At 47.9% G+C, this 27822-nt stretch overlaps 2 protein-coding genes across 2 annotated transcripts; both read right to left on the bottom strand.

Moving 5' to 3' along the window:
* Positions 1 to 582: 582 nt before the first annotated feature.
* On the bottom strand, positions 583 to 1488 carry LOC148838951 (uncharacterized). The gene is made up of 4 exons (XM_088929067.1): positions 1464 to 1488; positions 1227 to 1391; positions 914 to 1106; positions 583 to 806 (listed from the first exon to the last, which is right to left on the bottom strand). The coding sequence occupies exons 1-4, from the start codon at positions 1486 to 1488 to the stop codon at positions 779 to 781; spliced, it is 411 nt and encodes a 136-aa protein (XP_088785193.1). The 3' UTR covers positions 583 to 778.
* Positions 1489 to 2836: 1348 nt separating this feature from the next.
* On the bottom strand, positions 2837 to 24322 carry LOC148838950 (scavenger receptor cysteine-rich type 1 protein M130-like). Its single transcript, XM_088929054.1, has 14 exons — positions 24204 to 24322; positions 16064 to 16491; positions 14118 to 14219; positions 13514 to 13717; positions 12159 to 12332; positions 11443 to 11737; positions 9700 to 9995; positions 8775 to 9071; positions 7595 to 7930; positions 6316 to 6672; positions 5652 to 5951; positions 4393 to 4740; positions 4060 to 4167; positions 2837 to 3180 (listed from the first exon to the last, which is right to left on the bottom strand). Exons 1-14 carry the CDS (start codon positions 24320 to 24322, stop codon positions 2837 to 2839), a joined length of 3708 nt encoding a protein of 1235 aa, XP_088785180.1.
* Between the last annotated feature and the right edge of the window lie 3500 nt (positions 24323 to 27822).

Below are 27822 nucleotides of genomic sequence, written 5' to 3'. Positions count from 1 at the left end.
ATTATGTACTTTGTTATACAGGAGACATGTCTTTGCACAAAGGGTTGTGGGAGTGTGGAACAAGCTGTCCAGCCATGTTGTTTAAGCTGATACTCGGATGAGATCCCGGGATCAATTCGCTTCTACCTACTATATACGGACATTCTGATATCTGACAAACAAGACCGATTCATACAAAATAGTTTGATAAAATATGATACATCTTCAATAAAACATGACTAAAAAAAGGGAACAATACCAAATAATAGATTGCAAAAAGTATTCCATATGATAACATCCTTATTTATGAAAAGTACTGTAGTTCATAAAAGTCCCAGAAGCTTCGTAAAAACAATCCATATTCAAGAAAGGGCTCCTGTGCCAGACAGTCCAATATCATCAGTTTAGGGTTGAAAAAAATATTTTTTTCAGTGTCATACAAATGCATTTATGCAAATAAAAAATGGATAAAAAAAGCAAGACAAGCATCGACGCACCGACACAAGCAAATGCCCAGAGAGCTAGCAAGCGCTCAGCACACATTCGGCACGGCCGGACCGTACTGGACAAGGGGAGCCCGCAAAAGACAGAGAGACCATCCCATGAGGACATTCTAAAGTTTAATTGTTGAATAAAAAAACACAAAACTCTTCATTATTCTAGTAAACCAGGGTATTGACCCCGGACGTACTACAGTAAAAAAAATCAATCTAGTTTAAAGGCCAGTGCTGCTCTCCTGAAGTCTTACTAACTCAGTGAACATTCAGTGTAAGAATTCCACCGCAGGCTGAAACCGCATCTACCCAGTGTCTTCTAATGTGCTTGTACTGAAAAAGAAATCAGGAATAAGTGATGGGATCAATCTGAGATCATGAATAAGAACACGAATCTCACAGTAGTAGCCCAGTCAATATCGCGCAGGTCTATCACTCACCTAGAGTCCTCTGCTTGTAAGTCAGGCTGCACGTAGTCTTCCTCTTCAGGATTCTTTACCTGCTCACCGTCACCCCCTTCTGGCAGCCCATCCATGGCAGCTCCCGAGTCCACCAGCGCTTTGGGCAGGGTGGTGACATCGTCATAATCGATCTCAGGCTGGAGACTGGGCTCAGGGTCAGAGGTCACGCCACCTGTCACACATTCAGAGGAGGATGCTGGAGCTTCGAAAACCCGCGTCCTTTGAAAAGCAAACGCACTTGGCGTGGAAGCACGTGCACTGTAAGCACACAGACGATTGCGGTCTGCCTTACCGTTCACTGGGTTCACTGGGTCCTCCTGTCCCGTCCCTTCTCTGTCTCTGGCGCCTGCAGGGGGTGGAGGGGCCTTCAGCGGCCCCTCGGCGACATCGTCGTAGTCGGTGAGAGACGAGTTGGAGGCGCGCAGGCCCCTCTCGACATCCGGGTCTGCCACCGGGGCTGGGAGCACAGAGGGATGGGGGTAATAACCGAGCCTTTACAAGCAGACAGGGCCTCTCTCCCGTCCCTCACGGAGAGGGCGATGGAGCACAGCCATTCTACTGACCGGTACGTCTCTGGAAGGTGGGAGGAAACTGGAGTCCCCAGAGAAAAGGCAACGCGAACACAAGGGGAATCATGCAAACTCCACACAGAAGTTCCCCAGCCCAGAATAGATCCCTGGACCTCGGAGTCATCATCAATCACTAATAACTACACCATGGTCATCCCCAAAGAGATGACTAAATACTTTCAAGAAAGTACAATATTCGATTAAGCATAAACACCAACCAAGCAATTCAGTAACGCCTACCAGAAACAGCATTCAATGAGCAGAGACAGGATTCACCTGATCTCCACAGTATACTGTATACTGAGACACCCTGCACAAGATACTCACAGACCAGGGTAACTGCAAAAGGAAGTACCAAATAAGAATGAATTAAGTCATAACAGTTTGGTCAAAGTATCTATGGATAGAAGCAACTGAGTTACCTTCTGTTTTCTTAATCTACAAATATCAGGAATCTGTCTTAATGTACTATAGTAAATGTTTGGTAGAAAATCAAAAGAAGGAAATAATTATGTCAATTACAGTACATGCAAACCATGGGGTAGACCTGTGTGAGTGCTTTCCATCTTCTCGTGGCGAAAAAACAGTCTTTAAAATGAACCTTGTATCACGCTTCATCAACACTTGCCTCTGGATAAGGTGTAGTTGCTTGTTCCAATCACTCGCAAAGCTGATGTCTCTGATCCTGGCCGAGGTTCTGAAGCACAGAAGATGGAGAGAGCAAATCAAGATATCAAAGTATGAAATTAACCTGCAAGACAAAAGGGCTCCCCTGTGACACACGTGGTGAAAGCTCCTATTGGACGTGCAAGGAGTGTGGAGCTCCTTTTGTGCACTGGGGACAGCTTCTGCACACTCACGTAAATCTTTCAGCATCACGTCTGACGTGCCCGAGTCGTTGTCAGGGACGTCCTCATATTCAGAAACGCTGTCCGTAAAGACAGATCTTCTCTTTATTGAATGTCCTGGGAGAAGACAAGGGAGAGGGTTTTATCCGAGCTCCGGCCTGTGAGTGCCCAGCTTTTAAGGCAGAAAAAGGTGAAAGAATAACCTTTATTCCTGGTCCTCCTGTTCTTCCAGAACCAGGCTATCAGGATCCCTGCGGCTATGAGGATACCTAACCCCAGGAGCAATCCCACAATCAGAGACACGGGACTCTTCCTGGATTGCTCAGGAACATAGCCTGAAATCAGAAAAGGCAAAGAAGCACGTCTTTCCTCCGTTCTCTTACTGAATGATCATTAATAATGGCACGCGTCCCGTAAAGACTCATCTGAGCTGCCTGTGTCATCGTTGAAGACTTCCTGACATTTCAGTCGGAGCAATCTGTTTTTCACGGGATGAAACGCCCTTCACCAGGCCGGCCGGCCAGAAGATCGGACCGAGTCGTACCTTGACAGTACACCACGCCACTGCCCGCCGCTTGGCACTTCCTACCACGGACGCAGTGTTTAATCAGCGAGGCACCAGGGAGGCAGTCCAGGGAGGAGTTCTGCACGGAGGTGTCCTGCACTTCCGTCTGTCTGAGATTTTGAGGTGACCCGCAGTCCAGGTGCCGGCACAGCATCTGGGCCTCTTTGGAGCTCCAGTCCAGCGGGCACACCCCTTCCCACTCATTCCTGTAGCGGACCAGAACCTTCCCCCCACACGTGCCGGAGAACTTCACCTCAACGCTGTCTGGAAAACGAGAGGACAAAGAGCGGAGCATTTCCCCCCGTGGCCTGGGCGCACGTTTTCACACGCCGTTCGAAATCCAGCCTGTGCAATCGGCCGCAACGCCAGGACATGAAGAATACCGACAGACAGGGCCTGGCACTCAGCTATGGGCAGGAAGAGATACTCTGCTTGTCAAGCACTGTTGTTATGATCTTCTGCGCCTGGATGTGAGTTTATGTGACTTCAGTGCTTTTTATGTTTTATACACAAATTTGCACAGTTGTGGACAATAACCTGTCTGTCCAACTACGGGGAGCCTGTAACTGTGTGAGGAGCCTGTGATCTACTCTTTCCTTTGACAGCTCCAGGTCCGCTCTGGAAAGAGCCTTTCTGCTTGCCTACAGGCTGCACCCTTTCCAGTGTGAAACACGTTCATTGCACAGACGCCACATACAAGGGCAACGCAAGAAGCTCAAAGCACAACAGGCCAGAGGCCACTGCTGGAGCAGACACTGACAGTACAACCATACGTCACAATATCATTCACACCTTGTTTGGTTTCCCTTTTCCTGGGACCAAATTTCTGTGGCTGGAGGAAATGTTTAGCCTAGAGTACTGGAAATAATTGTGGAAACAAAGTGGATGTTTGAAACAATATACTAATGACAGAATGAGATCTTTTTTCCAAAGAGGAAATGTGCCCGGGGGCAGGGTTATGCTGACAGAGTTGTGACACCAGAAGAGTGACTGCTTTCTAATCAATCTACAATAACTACGACTACAAGTGTACAGCCCGGTAGTTTGGGAAATTTAATAACAATGGAATGAGCAGTTCCTCCTGGACTGCTGTTATACAGCACCATAGATCATAGCTGCTCCTGTCGCCAGATCACAGTCCACCTGGACTCTTCGGACAGTGCCAAGACAAGCAGTCCACGTGGGCGGACTGAGGGACTGTGGGAAGTGCCGCCAGAACAGCATTCCTCCTCAGTCCTCCAGCAGCTGCCCCTGGCCGTAAGAACCAGCACATTCGTTACAAACCCAGGGGCTCAGTAGTACTGTTCTGAACACAGTGCTCATTTGTTTCTCCATATTCTCTCTTGAAATTAGATCTGCCAGTGTTGACTGATATACAGTCATCTGCGTTACACACCTACCCAGTGCCCTGTGTCTCTAATTATTTCCAGCCCTGTTTCTTTGCCATCTGCCCTAGTAGTGTCCCCGAGGATATACCGCTCGGGGACACTGAGACTGTTCCGGCCTCCACCACGCCCTGCGCCGGCAGGCCCTCACCCGCGCAGGCCACGGTCACGGCGCCCCCGGCACACGCCTGCACCCGCCCCGTCTTGCACTGCCACAGCGCCGACTCCTTCCCGCTGCAGCTCACACTGTAGGCCGGGGCGCGGAGCTGGGGGCGCTCGGGGGCTTCCTCGGGGACGGCGGCGCTGCACTGGAGCTCCTTGCAGAGGGTCGCGGCCTCCGCGGCCCCCCACAGGCGGCCGCACACCTGGCTGTCCGCGCCGATCCTCGCCTCCCCCGAGCACCGGCTGTGCCGCTGGGCCAGCTGCGCCGTGACGCCACCTGCAAGGCCAGAGCCGCCGCTGAGCAACGTCACGCATCAGGCTTCCTGTGTCCTCCTGCAAGGCAGAGGAGGGCATCCGGCCCCTCCGCCCGCTGGGCAATAAGTTGCTAACTGAGCCCAGGTCCCGGGCTTATTCAGGCCTAGCCAGGGCGGCGGCCCCCGCAGCATGGCCGGTGAGCCTGTTCCACGCCCCCGCAACTCTTCGTGTAAGGATGTGTTACGGCTGTTCTGAGTTCCAAAACGGGAAATATTGTAACGCCTTATCATCTTCAGCATCCGCTGTGGTCTATCAGATGCGCCACAGTGTTTGCCCCGAAGGACAAAGTGGGGCTATGCCTTTCTGTAACAGCATTCAGGGGCTGCTCATGCTGGTGGTATTGAAATCCCTTCCGGAGCATCAGTTTCATTTTAAAGAAGTAACGAGCGGAGCCAACAACAAGGTTCAGCTTTTAATATCTGATGAAATGGTGCAGCGAGGGGATGCCTAACCATGGCTGAGGAACTGTTCAGCAAAAGGGACAGAGGTCCAGAGCTGGAGTCTCAGGGCAGAGTTTCCCCTGAATAACCCGTCCAGTTAAGCCACCTCCTAGACCAGTTAGGGCAAGGCAGCACTCCTGGCCTGAAATGCACATTTTTATGCAAATCCAATACTTTGCCAGAAAAAACACCCCAACAAAATATAAATGTATATTCACATACGGCATGAGGTATTGTCGTCATTTTAACACATGAAGTGCTAACTAAAATGTTACCGAGCACTTAGGCTGAACAGAAAGCCCGTGGCTTCTTAAACAGAAATACTGTGACTGCCGAGTCGCAGCGTTTTCTCAGTGTCGTGCATGCGTGCGTGTGCGCAGTATGTACGAGTGGGCAACCGCTGCAGGGGGCGCAGCAGCGGGCCGGCAGCTACCTGAACACTCGACGAAGGCTTGAAGGTTCCCGGCGTCTTCACTCGCCCTCGCCTCGCACTCCCACACGCTGGCGCTGCCCGCGGTCTTGTTGCAGTTGTAGCTGCTGTTCCACCACTGCCTCAGGTCGCTGGGGCTGTCCGAGAGGTTCCGGAAGGCCCCGCAGCCCAGCTGCTGGCACAGCGCCCCGGCCGCCGACTTGGAGAAGTGCCGGCGGCTGACGGGGTGCAGACCCGCGGCGTCCAGGACGAACAGCTCCCCCGAGCAGGCGCGGCTCCCGGTGAACAGCATCCTTCTCCAGCCTCTCGGGAAACAAGGCAACACGGGGAACTCACCGGAGAAGGGAGGAGAGCGGCAGCGCGGTTTTCAAAGGCGGGGAAGGGAAGACGACACGCCGGCACATCCCGTAGAAAGTTCCCGAACGGGAGGAGGTCACTCGGCCCGTCTAAGCCCTATCTAACCGTCCAGCTGGGGTGGCGAGGGGTGGGTCTCAGTCAGGACACACCGCGCTTCCTTCACGAAACAGCTGGACGAGATCTGACTACGCCCGGGCAAGCGGGCCCGTTGGCGGAATGGCTCCTCTCGTTTGCAAACTTTCTTAGGTTCTTAACGACACTTTCCAGTATTAATATCAGGGGGGGGGGGGGGGAAGAGACCCCGTCTCACCGGAGCACCGGAGGCCCGCCAGATTACACGATTGGAGTTCCGGGCCGAAGGTGCAGTTGGACAGGCGGTCGGCGGACTCTTTGCACTTGACGCTCTTCATCCCTTTACCGTGGACCGGCAGGTAGGTGGCGACGGTCCCGTTCACGTCGGGCTTGCCGCAGCCCAGCTCCTTGCAGATGGTACTCAGCTCCTTGTTATTCAGAGTAGCGGAGCACACCGGCCGCCAGTCCCCGGAGTGGTACACCTGCACCTGGCCCGAGCACTGGTCCCTGGCGTCCAGCAGGCGCGCCTTCACGCTGTCTGGGAATGACACGGGGAACACAGAACGCGCGTCCTCGTTATCGCCCGTGGGCGCTGCTAACGGAGGCGAGCGTTAAGAGAAATACGCCGCGGACACGCGGTGACAGCAGGCGGCCCTGCCGAAGATCACGAGAAGGCACGGAGGTTCCAGGAAGGCGAGTGACGCAGCGCAGCCTCTCAGTAAAGCACAGGGGCGCCGCGCTCTAAATCGGGGTGTCCAGGGGGGCAGGATTTCTGCCGTGGTGCTTTAACACCAACACAACGGCCTGATTAAAAAGCTCGGCTCGGGAGCGGGCAGATCGTCGCTAGCCCTCACTTATACTTAGACGTCCGAGAGGAATGAAGACTTCGTTAAGTAATAATTGGATTTGTAGTTTATTTCACAAGGCAGTTACACATTCACTTCCTGGAATGAAGGGGGTGAGTGATTTGTGCTTGAAGAATAATTGATCATGGACTTCCCTGAGGTTAGATCCTAACGAATGTGATAAACTCCATCGGAGCTTTTGAATCTAGGGCGCGCACACCAACTAGGGGTGTGAGACACATTTTTTTAAAAGGTAAATCATCAAAAACACAATCGCTAAAATAAGTACAGCGATTTTTGATCGGGGGCGCATCTTTTAAGATCCACTGGGGTGCAGGCGGCAGTAAAGGTTGAGATCCCATCTGGCATGAAGCACCTAGCTGAGGGAGTGCCAGTCTAGCTGAGAGGGTAAGAGCTCTATACACTAATTTACCGAGATCAGTTTCAGTAGTTGGGTCAGGTCCTAATGACTGTGATAGAGGAGTGAGATATGCAGAGTATCTGGAGTGACTCCAAGTTCAGGGAGTTCCAGTCTAGCTGTGACGTTTAGGCTGCCCAAGTTTTTTTTTTTTTTCCCTGCAAGTGCGAGCCATGACAAACACTTTCAAGCTGCTGAGGAGGAAAGAAAAAAAGCAGAATCGCGCAGCGGAGCGGCGAAGGTGTGGCAGTTACTTGCGCAGACCACGAAGGCGGGCTCGGTTCTGTACTGGGTGTCAGTGTTCAGCACGAAGCTGCACTGGCCCAGAACCGTCTCCTGGCCGGTGCAGTGGACGCTCTTCACCAGAACCTGGTCCTGCCGTGAGGGGGGATTGACCGGATCCATCGCCTTCCCGCAGTTCAGCTCCCGGCAGACCAGCTCCGCCTGCTCGCTCTTCCAGACCTCTCGGCCGACGACGCCGCAGGTCCCGCTCAGACACACCGTCACGGCGCCCGAGCACAGCTCCCCCAGCCTCACGGTTATCGGACCTGCAAGGCGACACCCTGCGTGACCCGCTGCCTTCTCGGACTCTGGTCCAGAAAACGGGACAACAGCCGGAATCCTAGCGCCAGGATGCGAGGCGGACGCATCGCCACCGCTTGCAGGTCACGTCTGCAACACTAAGGGGTTAAAGTATGAACTAAGACAGACACCGGTCCTGGAAAATACAGGCACCACAACTGAAATGTTCAAAGTTTTATACACTCGCAGTGAAGATGTCTACTTAAAAAACAAATCTTGAAAACTTTTTTTTACATAAATTATATCCAGATTTATTTTAAGTGAGGACCCGGAGAGCCATTTGTAAGGCAAGACATTGACTGGGAGCAAACTAGGCGAAGTGCCCACAGAGTTCTGGGTTCTAATCCAGCCTAGGTTTGAGCCCACACTTCTCTAGTCCAGAGCCCCAGTCTGCACTCCACCCTGCTGAGTCGTGACATTTCGCATTCTTGTTAAAACTTGCCATTGGCTCAAAATATATTTAATGGCATGCAGGTATAAAATAATAATAGTTCAGGTGGGGAGCTGCGTCAGCATACATACAGTAGGCTGCAAAGGAAGAAGTAACAGGTTTATTTCTTGCTGAAAAGAGAAGAGAGAAAACACAAGAAGAATGAAGAAGGCTCCACAGCCAAAACATTTTCTCTTTTTTCTCTCTTCAGCATGGAAAAAAACAATTACGTTTTCCTAAAATAATAATAGTAAGGACTCCAGTTAGTGTTGGTTGCTTTCCAGCAATGTTTCACGTTACGTTGATAACTCAGTCGTTCTTGATTACAACCAAGGTACCCATTAGCAGTGGCTCAAACCCCACTGTTTAATCCAGAAAGAGCTCAGCCATGGCTGGGAGCAGGCGTGTGAAGGAGACTCTACCTGAGCAGCTGAGGAAGGCGGCGAAGCCTGTGTTTGTGGTCACGGGGGTCGAGGGGCAGTCGAACAGCGTCGTCTCGTTGGAGGAGCAGTTGTACCTCTTTGTCCAGAGGCTCCTGCTGCTGTTGGGCCTCTGTTCAAAAGCAGTGGGCTTCCCACAATGCAGCTGCCTGCACACCACAGCGGCAGCTGCCTCTTCCCAGAATTCCCCGCTGAGCCACCAGGTCTCGTTAGGGCCACGGACGGCCACAAGCCCCGAGCAGGGCCTGCGACCCCCCTCCAGCTGCACGCTTCTGTGATCTGTTCAGGAGAAAGAAGGCTGAGCTGGACGCTGCTCTCCTTTTTAACAGCCAATTTCCCCGGTGCTGGAAGAAGTACTCAGTCCAGTAAAGCAGCAGGGAGTATGAACATACGAACAGGTACAAAGGAGAAGAGGCCATTCGGCTCATATTAAATACTGCTGTAATAGAGTAGTATTTCTGTATTATAATACAGTATGGTAATGTCTGTGTTATAATATCGTTTTTTTCTATATTGTAGTATAGTAATATTTTTGTATTATAATACAGTATAATGATATGTCTGTACTATAACACAGTCTAGTGTCTGTATCATGATATAGTTTTACTATGTTGTAATATCTCTGTACTATAGTATAGTAATATGCCTGTATTACAATACAGTATAGATCGTCCGCATTACAACATCTTTTTTGTTGCAACTTCCACATTAAGATTTTAAAGAAACAGCTCAAAAAGTTTGGCAATCCGTGTTCCAACTGAACGCGATCAATTCGTATTGTTATATGTAACCTTAACAGGTGCATTTTGTTCTGGAATGGAGAAAGATGAACTACTGGTTTCGGCCGAGAGGTGAATTGTTGGCTCAGAGTCAAATACCGTGAACGAACTCAACAGGGGTGACGTGCCTGTGCAGATGACGTTAATGATATCCCCTTTTGTTCTCTGCGTCTTTGTTATGCACTGGACCAAGGTCTTGTGATTATTCGGGCAGCTCAGTGTCTTTGGAAAGACGGACACCCCCCCTCTGCTGAAGATGTTCGTGTTGGACGAGTAGCCCGCGCCGCAGCTCAGATCCCCGCACACCCTGTCCGAGTTCTGGGACGTCCAGCCCTCTGCGGCCGCGCCCATCCACTGGCCGTCGTATGAGATCTCCACCCGGCCGGCGCAGCGCCCCGTCCCGTCGGCCAGCCGCACCTTCACGCTGTCTGCGGAAATAACCCACACGCGACTGTAAACCCAGAACACGCATCTTCAGTCTGGAGGAATGTGAGAGTTTGAAAACAAAGGCATTTTCCAAAGCATTTGTCTGGTCGCGAGTCTTAGCAGGAATTTTGAGAGGGGGCAAACAGGCCGTCTCGCAGGACGAGTTCGTGAGCAGTGAGTTAAAATGCGTTGCTTGCTTCTCCACAACGGAAGACACATGGGATCATCCGCTTATAATGATGGTTCTAGCAACTCCATAGATTTCTCCATAACTCCAAACATATTTATGATATAGTGGGATGCATAAATAAAATCCTACTGTAGCTGCGCCGAGCAGTTCCATGCACGATTGTACATTTGATTACAGGGTCATAGCGCCATCTTGTGGGAAGAACCCGTCACATCTTTCAATGCTTTTATGTAAGTCAAGGGGACAATCAAAAGCTACATGTTTTCAAAGGAGAAGGGGCCCAAGGTGACCCGATAAAGTTCAAGACTACGTTTAAGAGTACGAGAGGATAAAGAAAGGTTACAAATAAGAGGACGTCTTCAGCCGGTCTCACACATCTGGAGGATCATGGCAAATGTATCCCACCCATACCTCATCCAGCAATTTCTTAATCATAATGATGCTTGAGAGAAGCCAGGGTATGGGCTTCATCTGCACGACTGAACAGCTTGCTCCACACTCCCACAACCCTCTGTGTAAGAGAGAGCCTCCTGTTCTCAGTTCTAAATGCACCTTTTAGGATCCTGAATACCTGAATCAGTCCCTCCCAGGGTCTTCCCTGTTCAAGCCATGCATGTCTAAGTACACACGGCCGGTACAGTGAAACTGCGAATGGCTCATTAAAAGCTTCAGGTCCTTCAAGCTGCCGGTGTCGGCAGTTCTTTCCTGGGGGTGTATCTGGGTGCTCTTCCCTGGACAACTTCCAGAGAAGCAGTATCTTGTAGCGACCGAACTCGCACACAGTATTCTCAAATGAAGTCTTCCTAGTAGACTGACCAGTTTCAATGTAACAGCTTCTGATTTGAATTCTACACTGTACACTATATATCCTAACATAAGAAAATTACAGGGGGGGGTCTCCTTTAGTTTTTTGAAGTATTCTAGTTCACTTCTGCAGCAACAAGAGTGAAACACCAACCACAGGACACGAGTGGAAGCTGTATGGAAACGCACTGAAAGCAGACAGCAGGTGACACGTCTTTGCACAAAGGGTGGTGGGAGTGTGGAACAAGCTGCCCAGCCATGTTGCCGAAGTGGATTCCCTGGCTCCTTTCAAGAAACAGCTGGATGAGATTCTGGGATCAATTGATTAACATTGATCTGGTCCAGCGTTTTGGCCAAACTGGATGGGCTGAACAGCCTCCTTTTGTAGGTCTGCAAGCCTCTGGTTTGTCAGGATGTGCTCTGAGTGTGTGGGCTCACGGTGAAGTAATACCCACCGGCACAAACCACTCGGGCTTCGCTGCAGCGATGGAGCTTGTGGTGTTTGGCCAGGCAGTGCCACAGAGAGGACTCGTTGCCCTTGCACTGCACTCTGTCCACCCAGCCAGCTGTGTTCCTGCTGCCCGGGGAGACCGAGACCAGCTCACCGCAGCCCAGCTCCCTGCACACCACCTTCCCATCTTCCTCGTCCCATTCGTTGGCACACACTGCCCCCTCCTGGCCGGCTCTGGCAACACGCACTGGCCCATAGCAATCGTTGCTGTGACCTAGCAATATCTTCACTGTGTCTGCAAGAATAAATCACTTTAATTATTTCTATTTCTATTCATCCGGGCTCAGCCCCTATGTAAATATGCAAGAGCACTGATGTTGATTATCTGCACACTGGCATGTTCCAGTCTTCAAAAATAACCTCTTCCTACAGTATTTTCTCATTCCACTCTCTCCAGTTAGAAGATTACGCTGGTTTTCCACAAAACAATTCTAAAATGCAGAGCAAGGTCAGTGTTGCAGGATACCGAGGAATAATCACCATTCATCTGAGACGGCACTACTTCACCCCTACAGTCTAAATGTCTCAGGCTGGGAGGTGGACTTTGAGGCAGCAAGAAACTGCACACAGATGAAGAGTTAAGCCTAAGTTCAGCCTGTTCAGCACACCCCTATGTGAACGCATCAGATAAGGAAATAGAAACTGAACTGCCGTACCTGAGCAATTGAGGACAACTTTCTTCGAGCTGCCGGTGGTCACAAACATGCCGTTACTCCCACAGTGCATTTTTTCACAGATCTTGGCCGGGTTGCTCAGGTTCATACCACCCCTGACCTCCAGACTTCCATGGCAAGCATCAGTACCATTAACCACACGCAGTGGAACATGACCTGCACCACAACCGCAAGAACACTGAACTTTAGAGCCGCAAAGAAAGACATATGCTCGTTAAAAAAATCTTAATCAGAGCTCTTAGTCAGAGCTGACCGTCACCCAGAAAGAAGTCAAGAATCTGCGATTCTTTAACTGAAATCGACAGATTTAGCTACCTACAGAGAGGGAGGCAGGAGTCAATGCTGACCGCTGGTCATGGACGGGAGGTTTCAGAGAGCTGTTGAATGACATTGATTGACTCCTTCAGGAGCTAGCCTCAGAATGGCAGCTGCCCAGCTGGGAAAGAGTGTTGCATTTCCAGCAGTCCTGCACCACCTGAGATTGTCTTCTCCCCAGTTTGTAGTGTTTGTGTACTGAGCCACAACACAACCTATTCGTTTCTGGTGTGAGCACTGTACCACTGTAGGCAACCCTCTCATTCAAAACGATCTTGGCACTCAGTGACACGAACACGAATAGAATTCCTCCTGCGAGCTAGTCGGATTGGCCCAACTGGTTTATTGACCCTCAAATATAATGAGCATAAAACAAAGGTTGTAAGAATAAGGATCTGAAGGTGTTTGAGTGGGGAGGTGTGTCAGTGTGTGCGTTGACTTCAAAGGGACAAGTAAAGTTAACCCCATGCTGAGAAGTACAAAGAAGAAGCACATTTGGGCTGTTGAGCCTCCTTCAGGTGTGTTCGTAATAGTATGATAATCTTAATGACACATCTGAACAAGGCTCAACATTGCTTCCTCTGTCAACTTTTCAGAAACGATTTAAAGTCGTCAGTTTTCTTTTCTCCACTCATGGAGTTCCTAACTGAAGTCTGGGAGGAAGGTTAGATCCTAATCTCTCTTACTCTTCTGCTTCCCTACATTCATTTATCTCACCCTCAGGTTTTCCCTCGGCGCATCTCCCTGGCACCCTCCCAACATCTCACCTGCACCCCTGCAGCAGCTCCCTGGCTCATTCCTCGGGAGAGTGAGGGAGGTTCTGGTCAGGCTGCCGATCTCTCAGCTACGATACCTACACCAAATAACCTCTCAAGGTCTTGTCTCTCTATTGCATTCATCAGGACCTTACCCAGCTACTGAAGCGCTGAAAGGATACTCTGATAAGGAAAAGGTTTGCAATTGCTCTGGCTGAAATTTCTAGACTTCCCCTCCACCGGAAAGACAGGGAGAACAGCTCCCACCTGAGCAGACGACGCTGGTGGCCGCTGGGGAGGTGCAGGGCTTGCCCGTGACGTTGTGGGCACACTGCCAGAAGTACTGCTCCTCGCCCATGCAGTTCAGGGAGAGGAGCTCCACGCCGTCGCTGGGGAACATCTCGCCCTTGTAGAAGGCAATCTGCTTCCCGCAGCGCAGCTCCCTACACACCACGTCTGCTTCCTTCGCACCTGCGCCCTCAAGGACATGACGGTATTTAGAAATGAACACGATGACCTACACATTGCAAGTCAGAGAAAGACACTCGATGGCTCCTGCTGTCTGAGGGAGAGGTACAGTGTACAGTGCATGATGCGGCTGGAAAAAGTGCAGTGTTTATTTGTGGTCACTAAAATAACAGTGCGACGTTGCCTTAGCAGAATCTTGCACAACCCCGTGTGCTTATCCATCTTACAAGCAGAGGAGGTGCCTCAGATCTGGACAAGTTCACTCCGTCTGCGATTACGGGACATGAGTCCCTTTCCTTGGCTCGATCTGCTGATCGGAGTGTCCGACGTGTGATGACGAGTGATGAGTGACGAAGAGGGCCAGGGTGTCGTGTTGGCCCACTGTGGAGGCGCCGGTGCTCACCCCAGGAGTCTTCACACACACTGGCTTTCCTGCCCCCGTGTTCCAGCTGCACGGTGCCGGCACAGCGATCCCCTCCGTGAGCCAGACTCAGCACGACCCGCTCTGCGAGGGACAAGGAACGCCATTCTCATGAGCAGGAGGAGGAGGATGAAGAAGAACAGGATGGTCTGGGATTTTCTCTATGGGATTTCTCTGTGTGAGATTTGCCAGGTGTGCAAGGTTTTCTTGTGTGAAGGACATGTTGTACGGACACCTGTTGTTTTCACAAAAAAGGTAGGCTGGATAAGCATACTGTTGTCTCGTATATGGCAGTCTGTAGGCAGGATCAGAGGTGAACTCTAAATACCTTGATAATAAAATATGCGCTTCTTCAATGCCATGTTGGGTGAAAAGAGGTGTTTTAAAGTACAAAAGGATGTTTGTGAATGATGGTAAGCAAATCAGATAGGGAGAAGATCACTCGGTAATTCTGATCTCTGGGAGGCCTACTCATTAGAGATAAACTTCTTCCAGATCTTGCACAGATCACTGAACTGTGCTTGTTTCTGCACAATGATGATGCAGCTACAAAAGAGCTCAGTCTTCAAGCAGTCCAGCTCTGAGAAACTAACTGTAAGTTAATAGTAAGCTGTCAGAGATATTATTTAATATCAATTCCCATTAACCTGCTGGGACAGTATGTAACATCACTGGTCACATAAAAGCATTGTGTCAGTCAATATTTAAGAGGTGTTGTATAAAGAACCCAAAATGTAATTTTCAGACCAGAAGAGTGATTGGGCCACTTCAGATTATGCATAGTAAAATAATAAATTAAGATATACAATAAAGCAAAAAGGGTGCCTTCCTATTCATCACTTCAAAAATGAGACGTTTGAACATTGAACATTTTACAACTGAAAGTCTGCAAAAAACCCATACAGGTCACAAAATATGTAATAGTTATTGTCACATTTCATAGTACTGAGTGGCTGGATATCCCTTCTGTCATTACTCATCTAACTGTGCTTTTATCCAAAATAATTATCCGCTGTACCCATTTACACAGCTGGGTGTGTTACTGGCACAATCAGAGAGGAGGGTACAGCAGCACTGCTCCACCCTAGCTGTGAATCCACAAGCTCCCTGTTAGACAGTACCTGCAGAGCCCTGTTGTTCTTGCAGCCAACAGCAGAAAACACTGTGCCCCACCTGCACCTGGAGCCAGCCAGCACCCTCCTCATGTTCTAACCACAGACACACCTCACCACTAACTTCATCAAGCAAAACACAGGGAGCTAGATCCCTAAACCCTGAAAAGTGTGCAAATAAAGTGTTAAAAACATTACAAAATGCTTTAGTGGACAATGTTTGGGGAGGAATGAGGAGGAATGAGTAATGACCATCAACAGTACCTACATCTTGGTCAAATTGTCAAATGTCGGCTCGTGTTATTAAGACCTGTGTTGCTCAGAATAGTGAATAATCATGCTGGGAAAAGACACAGTCTTCTAAAACTTCAGAAAATTCTTAAGACAGCCAAGAGTACAAATCCATCAGCTCATCTACTTTGTTTTGTTTTTAATGTTAGAAGCTAACTGGCTCAAGAATCTCATCCAGCTGCTTCCTGGAAAAAAAAAAACAGGGTATCGGCCTCAACAACATGGCTGGGCAGCTCGTTCCTCGCTCCCGCCACCCTTTGTGTAAAGAAGCATCACCCGCTGTCTGTTTTTAGTGCTCTTCCGCGCAGCCTGCACAGGTGTTTCGCTGTTGTTGCTGCAGAAGTAAACTAGAATACTTCAAAAAACGAAATCGGATCCCCCTGCAATCTTCTTACGTTAGGATATATCGTTTAAAGTGTAAAATTCAAATTCGTGTGAAGTCCTGCAGACTGCCTGTTGCTCAGACAGCAGAGTCAAAAGCAATTGGCTAAGCCCTGGGCCTGTCTGGAAGAGGGAGGTCCTCACCTGAGCACTCGACGTTAACATGATGGCTCTCAACATCGCAGGGGCTCATGCCCCACCCGGAGAAACTGCAGTCCCACAGGTGGCGCTCGCGTCCTGTGCAGTTCACTTCGTTCATCCAGACCCTCTTGGTGTGGTGGGGGAATTTCTTGATGGTGGACTGACGGACAGGCTGCCCGCACTCCAGGGTCCGGCAGACCACGGCGCTGTTCACCTCCGACCACTTGTCGTTGCAGACGACCCCCCACTCGCCTTGGTGGAAGACCTCCAGGCGGCCCACGCAGGGCTTGTCTCCGCCGTGGAGGCGCAGCCTTTCCGCCTCTGCTGGAGGGGGGAGGGAGCAGAGGATCACTGCTGTTGGGGCCGAACTGACGGCGCAGAACCCGGGCCAGCGACGGGCTCTGGTGTAGCTGCGGCACCGGGCCAGCGTGCTGCTCACGCGAGACCGCGCTGCACAGGTTCGGACTTCTAAACAATATTAACGACTATCTAGAAAAATACTTACCAAGTCTCTCCGGCTCACCTGCTTGGTCACCTTACAGTGCAGCGGGTAAGAAAGCAAGCAGGGGAAAAAAAAACGAGTTCACCTCCTAACACGCAACCTGATCTGCTTTTTTCTTACAGAAAGTTTTAACTGGGGGGGGGGGGGGGTAGGGTTTTTGCCGAACCTCTGTTTTAATTTGTGATAAATTTACTTTGTTAGACCATAAGAATAACCAGGCTATTCGCCATTTCAAAACGTTTCGTTAACTTCAAACAACACTTTTCGCGTGTTCTGCTCCAAGAACAGTCCGGCGTGACTGAACACCACACGCAGATATTTGCAGATATTGACTGAAACCGCTATATTTGGGGAGACGCTGGACCTCGTTTTCAAACAGCGGTCCCACAGGCTCTTGGTGGAAAATATCTGAAGTGTGCAAGCACCTTTCGCACAGAAAGGCGGTTCGCCACAGGCTCCAGCGAGGCGGCCCGCTGTTATCAGGCAGGAGGCCGGTTCTCGCTTCGCGTCAGGAAACGAACTCCGATGCTGAGATTAAGCTCCCTCGCTCGCTCTCCGCAGACTCAGGCGTACGCTAAACCACAGGCCACCAGCAAGAAGATAACTTAAAACTGAAGACCGTGATCTCTCTGTAGGACTAACAGAAAGATAAAAAGAAGTATGTTTTATAAGAAGAAAGCAAACCTCGTAGAACTGCACATTGATATGCGCAGATCCCCTCTGCGGACATCACAGTGTGATGTGAATTTGTATTTATTTGAAAAAGAAAACTCCGAATCTGTTACCATTCCCTGGACTCCGGGGGTATCGACACTAAAATGACATCTCCGTGTTGATGTTTGTCCTAGTTTGTGAAAATTAGAATTTAACGCACCTCTGGACCATTGTATGTGGACACAATTATCGTATAACATCGAGTTACTTTTGCAACGTCATTTATTAAAGTTACCAGTTGCTTATGTCAATGGTTACACAATGTTTAGGGAAATCATTTTTAAAAAGGCTTCAGCGACAGTGATCTGTGTAGTGGGTGTGAAATGAAACGTGAAAAGTATGACTTTGCCTCGTAAAAGCAACAGCATACTTATTGGAAAAGAAAAGTGTGCAGAGCCTTTGCAGCTCATGAATTAAAACAGTTCGGCAGTGGCGTGATTTTTAAAATAATTTCAGGCTTGTGTGCATCACCCAAACCTTCTTCTCTGCTTCAGCGATTTTTGCACGCTGCAGCTCAGAACAGCAGCCTTTTTTATACAGCATGCAATGGAGAGCCCACACTACACGAGCCTATAATCCTGTGGGAAAATGACCCGATCACAAGCAAACTTGAACTCATCCCTATTCTAACCCCTTCATCCGATTCCAGGCTGTGGGGGAGGCAGAGCCGATCCCAACAAGGAATGGGCGGGAACACCCTGGACAGGAGGTCAGTCTGTCGCAGGGCACACACACACCAGTGTGGCCAGTGTGAAGCTGATTAACAGCCCTGTATGTCTGGACTATGGGGGGAAACTCACACGAACACAGGGAGGACATGCAAACTCCACCCAGAGAGCAACACAGGTCAGGAATTAAACACAGGGGCAGTGCTGAGGGGCCCTGCACCACCCTGCTTTCTGCTTAAATATAGCTTTGCTTTCTAAAATAAAAAAAAACATTTAAAAGATTGGAGTTAAATGAAATATTCCCACAGCTGAATAAAAACAACCACAAAAAATGAACTTTTTACACCACCTCTCTCATTTAAATAATAGATCGCCATGCTCGCTGCTCTTGTTTTCATTTTCTTGTTTTTTCAAAACAACAGAGAGAAATCTACACTAAGGGGACGTAAATCTGCAGTGCTAATGTAGTTATTAAATAAACAGCCATATCTATAATTCTTATTCGTCTATTTAACTATAACTTGAATAAAAATGTTTTTAGTCATACAGAACTTGATTTTACAGGGAATTTAATTCAGGCCTACTGTTTCTGAATGGATGGTAATGCCTATGATCCAGCATTAAATAAAACTGGAAAATTAATTAGCAATTAGAATTGAAGTCTCCGAACGCTATACTGCAGGTCCGTTGGTTCCAGAAGGGAGATGAAGAGAAAAAATCCAGGTTAAATTCTGAAATAACAAAGAATGTTTTGTCTGTGTTGTGAAAAACTAGCATGTTTTCTACTTTTTTAACTTTTCAATATGGAATTTACCTCCTGACAATGGAGTTCTACATTAGAAAAAAGGTGTATTTTATTTTTTGGCTTGTAAAAAAGCAATATGAGATGTATGTTAATTCGAATAACGTAAAACACCAATTACTAATATATTAATTTTGTATTAATTAAAGGTGCTAAGACATGTTAATGTATATTATGTGTAAGTGCTCCCATGACACTCCAAACACCTAAAAGTTAATAAACATATTATTTCAACAACGTAATTTTAATTCATCTACATTTGTTGACAGAAAAGAGAGTTTTTATTCGAAAAAACAACCGAATCACATCTTCTTCTTCCTCTGATCACCTCTGAAGTAGCGGATACGGTCAAAAGGTTCTACAAATGTTCAAGCAGGACTAAACTATTTTACGCTGAAATGCTCGCCTGTCCTCTTGGCGCATCACAAGAGAAGACTCTGAAGACACGCAGGGAGAGGTGAAGCAGTCAGCGCCCTGAGAGTTTCCTCTTCCATAGACAGGTAATGTGAGCACTACAGAGCCCAGAACTACTGTAGGATTTAAGTAAGGGACTGTTTTATATGTGTGGAAATACTCATTTCCTATTAGCAGTGTCCTCCATGAAGGAGGACTCTCTTCTCTTGATAGTGATGTGTCTTTATGAACAGGGAAATACGGGCAGATTCTTAATTGCTGAGTGGGTATCTAGTAATCTAGTCCGGAGTGGGTATTAGATGACACCCAGATTCCCTGGTCCTTACACTATATTTTGTTCACTGTTTTGTAAATATCTTTAAATACTAGTGGTGAACATTGTGTGCGTTCTACTGTGTAGCCTAATAAAAATGGTAAATATTTAGTCACCCAGTTATTACTGTGTTACCATGCTGTGCTGAAGAAACAAAGAAAACAAGTGTGTGAGCTAAAAGCTAACTTTAATAACTTACTGGCATGGCTAGTTGGTCAATCAGGACCTGGTATTGATATGAATTGGGTGGGTTTTCTTATTTATCATTTTAACCTCAAGAGTTTATTCAACTCTTCACCATACCCTGTACTGTAATACAATGACTTATCATAAAAAAACATTGTGTGCTGCTCCTTTAAAAATTAAATTATTGAGACGCAGGGAGGAAATACTATTTTTTGACCAGATATTAAAAAGTAAACAAGCCTTTCCATTGTAAAAGTCTGCCTTATTTATTTCTTAAATGATAAAATTGTAATAACATTAAATATATTTATATATTTAAATATCATATATAATATATTAGAATATATTTCTAGTCATGTTTATATACATAAATGAGTTTTAAATAGATTTTTAATCATATTCACTAATTTATTCCCTGTTACAAGTTTTGTTTGTTAAGAATTGCCACACTGTCTTCAATACCTCTCTAAACTGAACACTCTCCCATCTTAGCAGTACATGTAATTTCTAGCACATTAAATAGTTTGTAATACACAGTCCCGATTTGTTTAACTTTAATGATATGTGGGAGTAGGTATAGTGATATTTTTATATATTATGTACCTACAGTATTTACCTTCCTTTCTGAATTACTCCCTTCTGCATTTGGAAATAGCCTTAAAACAGGTTAATACATGTGCAGTACATGTATGATTTGTTTAAAGAAAAAGTAATTTACTCATGAAAACAACACAAGCGATGTAGAGAAATACAGATTCTCATTTTTTATCACCTTAGAATCATTTAAAAGAATTTCAAGAAAGTTCTGTATGACTAAAAAAGAGTTTTTGAAGAAATATGTTGGACTAATCTATATCAATACATTTCTCAAAAATGAATAAAAGTTTTCAGTTCTCTACGTGAGCATTTTATAACAGTTTTCCTGTTATTTCAGTTTAATACATTTTTTTTCACTGTATCTACATTATTATATAGTTAATAACTGTGCATGTACAATTGCCTGTATTATTAAACAGTGTATAATTAAACAGTGGAATTAAAAAAAAAAAACCTTCAGGCCAAATCACAGCAAACTCTCCAGATACTTTTGAGACACAATATATCAAACAGCGAATTCCTGAATCAGTTTATTGATCACCAAAATTACAGAAAAATGCTTTCTTTTGAAAACGGCCTATTGCTCGTTATCTAATTGTTTACAGAGACTGTGAAGTATCAAATCATTTCTGTTATTCATTCAGAAAACAGTAGTCATATTATAAGTTAAAAACACAAAGATCCTCTGAAATATTTTGGATCATTTAATCTAGAGACGATGTTATCTAACAATCTGACTTGGTTTAAAAGAGAAGGCTGGAGAAATAAATAGCACCACTTGCCTGAGACAGTCCATAGCCACAGGAAAGCTGAGAGGTGCCAACCCACAAAGGATTCTGGGAACCGCATGGAGCGCAGCAGGGAGCTGTAGGATCGTGAAGTCTGCAGGTTGAAAATGAACGGCCTTTCCCAACGTCCACTTTATAGGACTCTCAAAGCCCTTCTCTGTTCTTCATTTACCATTTAAGGTGAGAGAGCGCAGACAGCTACCGTGAGTAGACCAATCACATTCGCCGTGCGTGTGCCAGTGCCTCTACAGCAGCTCTTCACCACACTCAGACTTCACCTGTTTTTTTAAATAGTGCAAAATTGGGCAAAATCATAACAGGTAATGAAGACAGCCAAACACCTTTACTCAGCAGCAGACAAATTGCTATATCGATAGATACGTAATAATATATTATTATAATAATAAAACAATACTGTACATCCATAGATCACAAAGCACCTAACATGCATGGGACAATTTCAGATATTTCCTCATGAAAATGTCTCACTTCGAGGCACAGCAGTAAACTAAGATATTCTAAAAAAACAAGAAAGAACAGAACAACATTTTTTGTTCTAAGACGGAAAACATTGTTTTACCTGAGGGGCTTCACACCAGCTGTGGGACGCACTGCATTTCTTACACAGGAGCCCCTTTTTAAGATCAGGTGGAAAAGCGACACTTGATGTGCTCTTCAGGGTCTGCTGAGGTAAGCAGGGGGTTCTCGTGCGATGCTAATGTTTCCTTGTTCGACAAATGCCTGGAGCAGAATCTGAGCTTGTTGTATGACCATCTTTAAAACTATCAGGCTTGCTCAAGAAGAGTAAGAATAAGAATAATTATGTATTATAACACACTTTACTGTATATATTATAACTGTATATATTCAGGTGGGTAGCTGCATCACACCTGAAGAAGGCTCCACGGCCGAAACGTTGTGTTATCTTTCTTCTATTTTGAGCAGGGAATAAACCTAACTGTATATATTATAAGTATATATTGAAATATTTTCTCATTAGCAGTATTTGAGAACCCCACACTTGAACACTGAGACAATCTGAGCTCTAGACTGCAGAGTGACCACAGTCAGGTACAGGAGAGCACAGAGGGGCATGGCCAATACTCCAAGAGTCGGCACAGGCTGGCTCTGGGGTCCCCAATCTCCCGCTACGTTACCGAACCCCACATTGACCTAACACCAGCATTACTGGGCATCTCCAGTGCTCGTCGGTTTGCAATCACGTTGGCGTTTGCCCTTTAGCTTTTGGCTAGAAGAATCCCATCACCCACCTCCCGAGTCTCGGCAAGGAGAGCGCTGGGCTGACAGTGACACCAGCAGCGGGCCCTCCCCGGCATTGGGTGAACTTTGCACGTTATCCTGCGTGTCTGTGTCTTTGCATGGTCTGTCCTGCGATGGACTGGAGCCGGAGCCTTGCGCCCGTTGCTTGCCGGGATCGGCTCCGGCTCCCCCCCCCCCCCAGCGATGAAGCTGTGCTGGATGAAGCAGAAAATGGACAGGTGTCATGGCAACCGCTTTCCGCACTCCCAGGTGTTAAAATCAGTAAAAAGGAGGGAATAGATATGGATGTGAAGACGACGTCCCTGGATGTCCTTTCAGTTCCCGACGCCGCTAAAAGCCCGAAGATCGAAGCCGGAGCGAGGCCGTCCAGCGCGCAAACCGAGTTTTCAGAGAACTTCAAAAATACAATTCAGTGCAAATAAAATGACCAAAAAGTCTGATTAATAAATACATGGAAATAAATAAATCACAGCAGTATAGTGATTTAATTTTACGTACTGTATGTATGTAATATTAAAGGTTTAACAAATGCAGAGAAACTGCGGGCGAGCAGCCGGTTGCCGCTGGGGCGCAGTTCGGCAGTACCGTGCTCGCCCAGTCCGCCCTGAGCGGGGCTTTAATTCCGCACACCAGCATGCTGAACCGAGGAAATACAATTCTTTAATTTAAAACATTAAAAATAGCAAGAAAGGGTCAGGAGTCCCGCTTTTTTTTTTCAAAAAGAGTCAAGAACGAGATACCTTTGACGAATTCGTATTGAGGCGCCGAGCAGCAAATACCATCACAACGGCCGACACCCTCAATTTCTTTCTCTTCTGCTAATTTTGTGGCCAAAACAACAAAAAAAAAAGCCTGTCGGAATGGCAATTAATTATTATGATTGATAAGCTAGCCGGGAGAAGCCCTTAAAATAAGCCCGCAGGAAGATATAATAGCCATCGTTAGTTAGTAAAAAACTAACTTTTACCTTATTCACAAATACTTGCAGGAAAATTAAATAAACACAAGGGCGTTCCTATTAACGCCGGGATACTGATTGGAACGCATTTAAGTTGACAGTGTTTTGTTTACCTCTGCCTCGCTCCTTCTCTGAATGATGCCAAATTCTCTCGCTTTTTCTTTTTTTGTGGAGGAAGAGTCTTTCAAACGTCTCAAACAGTAAAAGCAAAAGACGTGATACATTTTTAACAAGGGGTGTACTGTACCCCGCCCTGCGCCAGGCAGACGTCTCCCCCGCGACCCTGAACTGGTCGGAACGCTTAGGAAGCGGAGAGATGGAGCATAATAACAACATCACTTTATTAACCCTTTATAATTTCTTGCAGTAGGAATTATCTTTTTGCATACTCCAGCTCCATGAGACACACAGACAGGGAGAGAAGCTGGGGGTCAGAGCGCAGGGTCAGCCACTGTACAGCACCCCTGGAGCAGTGGGGGTTCAGGGCCTTGCTCAGGGGCCCAACGGAGTAGGATTCCTCTGTCGGTCGCGGGATTTGAACCGGCAACCTTCCGACATCAGGCAAAGCTCCTGAGCCACAGAGCCATCGCTCCGCCCAATGGTGTATTGCTTTTATTTTTTGGACTTTTTATAAACTAGTAATAGTCTTAGGGGGTAATAAACAAAGGGGCGGAAATGTTTCCCTTAAATGAAATAGTTTCACCGCCACCGGACACTGCAAAGGTGGTCGGTGAAAAGTGAGCAAACTCCTTGATCCGCGATCAGCAGCTCTGATCCGATCCGAGCGCAGAGCAGAGCTCTTCGACTGCGGTTTCTTACCCGCGGGCTGGAACATTCCGGCTGACTGGCAGGAAATGCACTTTTTAAAAAAAACTTGCTTAATTTGTTGTTATCGTGTTGGGCCGGGAAGGCAAGCCGACGGCGGGAGAAGGGTGAGCACGTCCTCTGACGCTGCTGTCACCTCGCACACGCACGTGGTGGTGCGCCCGTTCTCGATGCGCCGCGCACGGGGAGGGCCAGTTAAACAGATGTGTTTCATATTAAAAGGGTGTTGACGAGAGAATTAAAAGACACCGGTCACTCCCTGAACGATAAAGAAGGTATAGCGCCCAGGTGAAAGTGGCGAACATGCAGACTCCACCCCGAATGACCCCCCGCCCGGATTCAAACCCAGGACCTTGGAGCGACAAGGCCTCAGCGCGGACCATCACCACGCTGTTTCTGCTCAGCGACAACAACAGCGATGATGGGGTGTCCATTCATTAGATTCAGATAGCGCTTTTGGCTTTAGATATATACTGTAGCAGACAGACTCACTGATGGGAAAGAACGCAGAGCAAGAATTTATACAACTGCTTTTCGCCCGATTCCAGAAAGTCCCTCCCTGCTCCAGACACTGCAGACCTGAACTATCGCTAGAGCCTCGAGCACAATGCCTAATCCAAGTCTCCATTGGGACCTCATCAAACGCCAGTTCATAGTTTGTTTCTCAGTGCGAAGTCTCTGGCCGTTTTAACAGACTTACCCGCAAAGTTCAAAAGCCCTGGCAGCGATCTATGCCTCAGTCAAAAGTCCTGATCTGTATTTACGTACTGTGGTTTAAACTTTGCAATAATCCTTGCAATAATGTTAGTTCATTTCTAATGTTGTCCAGCACGAGTTTCTGAATTCTTTTTCTAATGAAATATTAACTTGGCTTTAATTAATGTTACTAAAACAAGAAAAATCGCTTTAAAGGTCCCAATCAATACACAAAGCCATGACCAAGCACGCAAAGAGCCTTTTTTGTGGCTGCTTGATAGGCCATTAACGGAGCAGGTGAATTCGGGTAATGTCGACTGCGTGCTTGCTCGTTATCAGAGATGTATATTTAATTTATGGGCTTTATCTCCGACCCACCGCCAGCAGATCTTGTGATGTGCAGCTCCAAGCAGAATTCAAAGTCTGACCTTGGAATTCAGGATTGCTAAACGGCACTGATGCAATCGATCGGTCTTTGCTGCTTTGGAAGCTCGAAGCCCCAAGAAAACTCCCTCCTGCCGAGCTCCGGAGCTCTCCCTCTGAAGGCCGTCCCGCCGGCTCCTTCCTCAGCTGCGGGTCACGAATACAGGACACATTCTAGCACGGAACAAAACACCTTGCACCAACTGGAGCAGACACAAACACCAGATGGGGATCTCACTTTTAACGGCTTGATTTGAGATACTGTACCAGGCCTTCATTACGCTGCGCGCTCCCTACCCTTGGCGTGGTCCGTACAGCACAGGACAAGCGTTTGCCTTTGACTCCACGCAATGCTTTTATATAAATATATCATTATATCATGTAAAATCCCACAAAAACCATTTATTTCAGGACTGATTGTAATACTTATTTTCATCTGATAGGGAAATAGAGCGAAACATAAAGTAGATCTACTGCTAATCGCGATTTATGGATCTAACATTTTTTTATCCAAAGCGATTTATAGACGTTATAGCACTTTTACGTACAAAAACAACTGAAAGCTACACTGCAGCATGAGAATCAACAAGGCTTGCTTGTGTGGAAATGCGGATCTCCGCGGCTCCCCTGAAGAAATGTCCTCCTTCTTCACAGTGAGGAATCCCGGGAGCACCGCGACTGACGTCACACAGGTGTGCGGGCGTGCAGGCCGAGGCGCGCGCAGCTCCTGCAGCCCCGGGAGGCGCGCGAGCGGCCAGTCAGAACGAGGCGAGGCTGAAGCAGGGCGCGTGCAACGTCCGGCGGTATGCCTGCGACTCAGTTTGAAAGATATTTTATGATGATGATGATGATTATTATTTGTTAATATTGGTAACTCTTTGCAATCAGCTGCTGTGTTGACATCGTGGGAATGTCTCGAGAATAGTCCCCGCATGTAGTGTATGATGACGTTTTGTTTCTTCTTCATACAGTATGTGATTGCATTAAAATATCATCCCGCCCTGTAAAGTGTTAGTAAAACATTCCTGTTTTTTTATAGTACGACATCATGCTGTCAGGAATTCCCAAAACAAGTCAAATCCAAAGGCTCCAGTTAAGCTTAGTCTAGTTCCTTACCCTTTACAAGTGCGTTTAAAAACACATTAATTAAATGTGATTTTTAAGACCTATATCTTTTATTGTGCTGTATTTAGCCACGCACATGCGGGTGTACGCCAGGGTCGAATGCTCGGCCTCGAATTCACGGATTTGTGTTAAAATCCGAAAGAGTTGTGAGGCGCCGGAGGTGCACTGTGGGCCGGGTCTCAGCCGAGCAGCAGATGAGCTTCCGCAGGGTTTGACTCGAGGCCGCAGAGAGATTCAGATCAGACCTCGGGGTGGGGTTATCGAGAGTGCATACCTACTGAGTCATCAGTTTACCGGCTCAGCAGCACAGCACAGGAAGGCGCGCTGCACACTCGACGTCGGATGAGACCTGGGAGATAACGACTCAAGGGTGGTCCCTTTTCTGACTACATGTCAGCTGTCCACCGAAACGGCGAAGTGTTCGATCAAACCCCCTGTTTCAGGTGGGCGCCTGCTCCTTCTGTCAGCTCGCATGAGCATTCCTGCTTCTCTAGTTGCGTTTTTATCAGAACGAAGTGGAAATCGTCGCTCATCCGTCTCCATCGAATCCAACGGGGTTTTTTTAGGGCCAAGAGGAAGTGGGGCTCTGTCACGCGGGCCTTCTTTAGCCCGCGCTCAGCCCGTCCCCCCGCGCGCTTATCGCAGCTGCGGTCCTCGCGGGAAGATTAAAGTGCTGGCTCACGTGAAACTCGCGGGGCCCCCCTGTGGCTTCGCGGCGCGGTGACGTCAGAGGAGGCCCCGCTCCCGGGCGCCTTGGCGTTGCAGCCGCGGGGCGCAGCTGGTGGCGCGAGTCAACGCCGGGACCCGCCCGGGGGGGAGCAAGGAGAAGCGAGGGAGGACCGGAAGTCCCGTGTTCCGAGCCCGTCGGTGTAGTCACTGTAACTGAAGATTCAGAGCGCACTGGCCTCCTGCCCGGTTACAGCACTTTGGAAAGGGCTGGCTGAAAATAAATACTTGGAGCGAAAAGCTTTCTTTACAACAAAACAACATCCATCCATTTCCTCACCGCTCGATCCTGTACTGGGTCACAGGGGATGCTGGTGCAGCGGTCAGCATGGCTGCCTCGCAGCGCTGGGGCACTGGACCGGACCCCCTGGGTGCTGTCTGTGTGGAGCCTGCGCGTTCTCCCCAGGTTTGTGTGGGTTTCCCCCGGGTGCTCCGGTGTCCGCCCATGGTCCAAACACATGCTTCTGGCTTCTGGGAAGGGTGGTCCTGCTGTGTGTGTGTGTGTGTGTGTGTGTGTGTGTGTGTGTGCGCCTGCCTTGAGCCTGTGGCTTGCTGGGATAGGCTCCGACTCCCCCACAGCCCTCAGCTGGAAGGGGTGGCTAGAGAACAGACGGATGGGTTTTGCGGCTGTCTGCGTATTTTTGAATCTGCTCTGCTGACTTTTTCATCTAACAGCCTTTTTCCCACTTTGTTGTTTTCGTGTTCAAAGTTTTAGCAGCATCTTCCACGCAAGCCCCGACAGCA

Source organism: Atractosteus spatula, chromosome 2 (genome assembly GCF_055471065.1).
Source record: "Atractosteus spatula isolate fAtrSpa1 chromosome 2, fAtrSpa1.hap1, whole genome shotgun sequence".
Classification (NCBI taxonomy): domain Eukaryota; kingdom Metazoa; phylum Chordata; class Actinopteri; order Semionotiformes; family Lepisosteidae; genus Atractosteus; species Atractosteus spatula.
The sequence above is the reverse complement of the archived record's forward strand: the minus strand, read 5'-3'. Positions and strand labels throughout refer to the sequence as shown.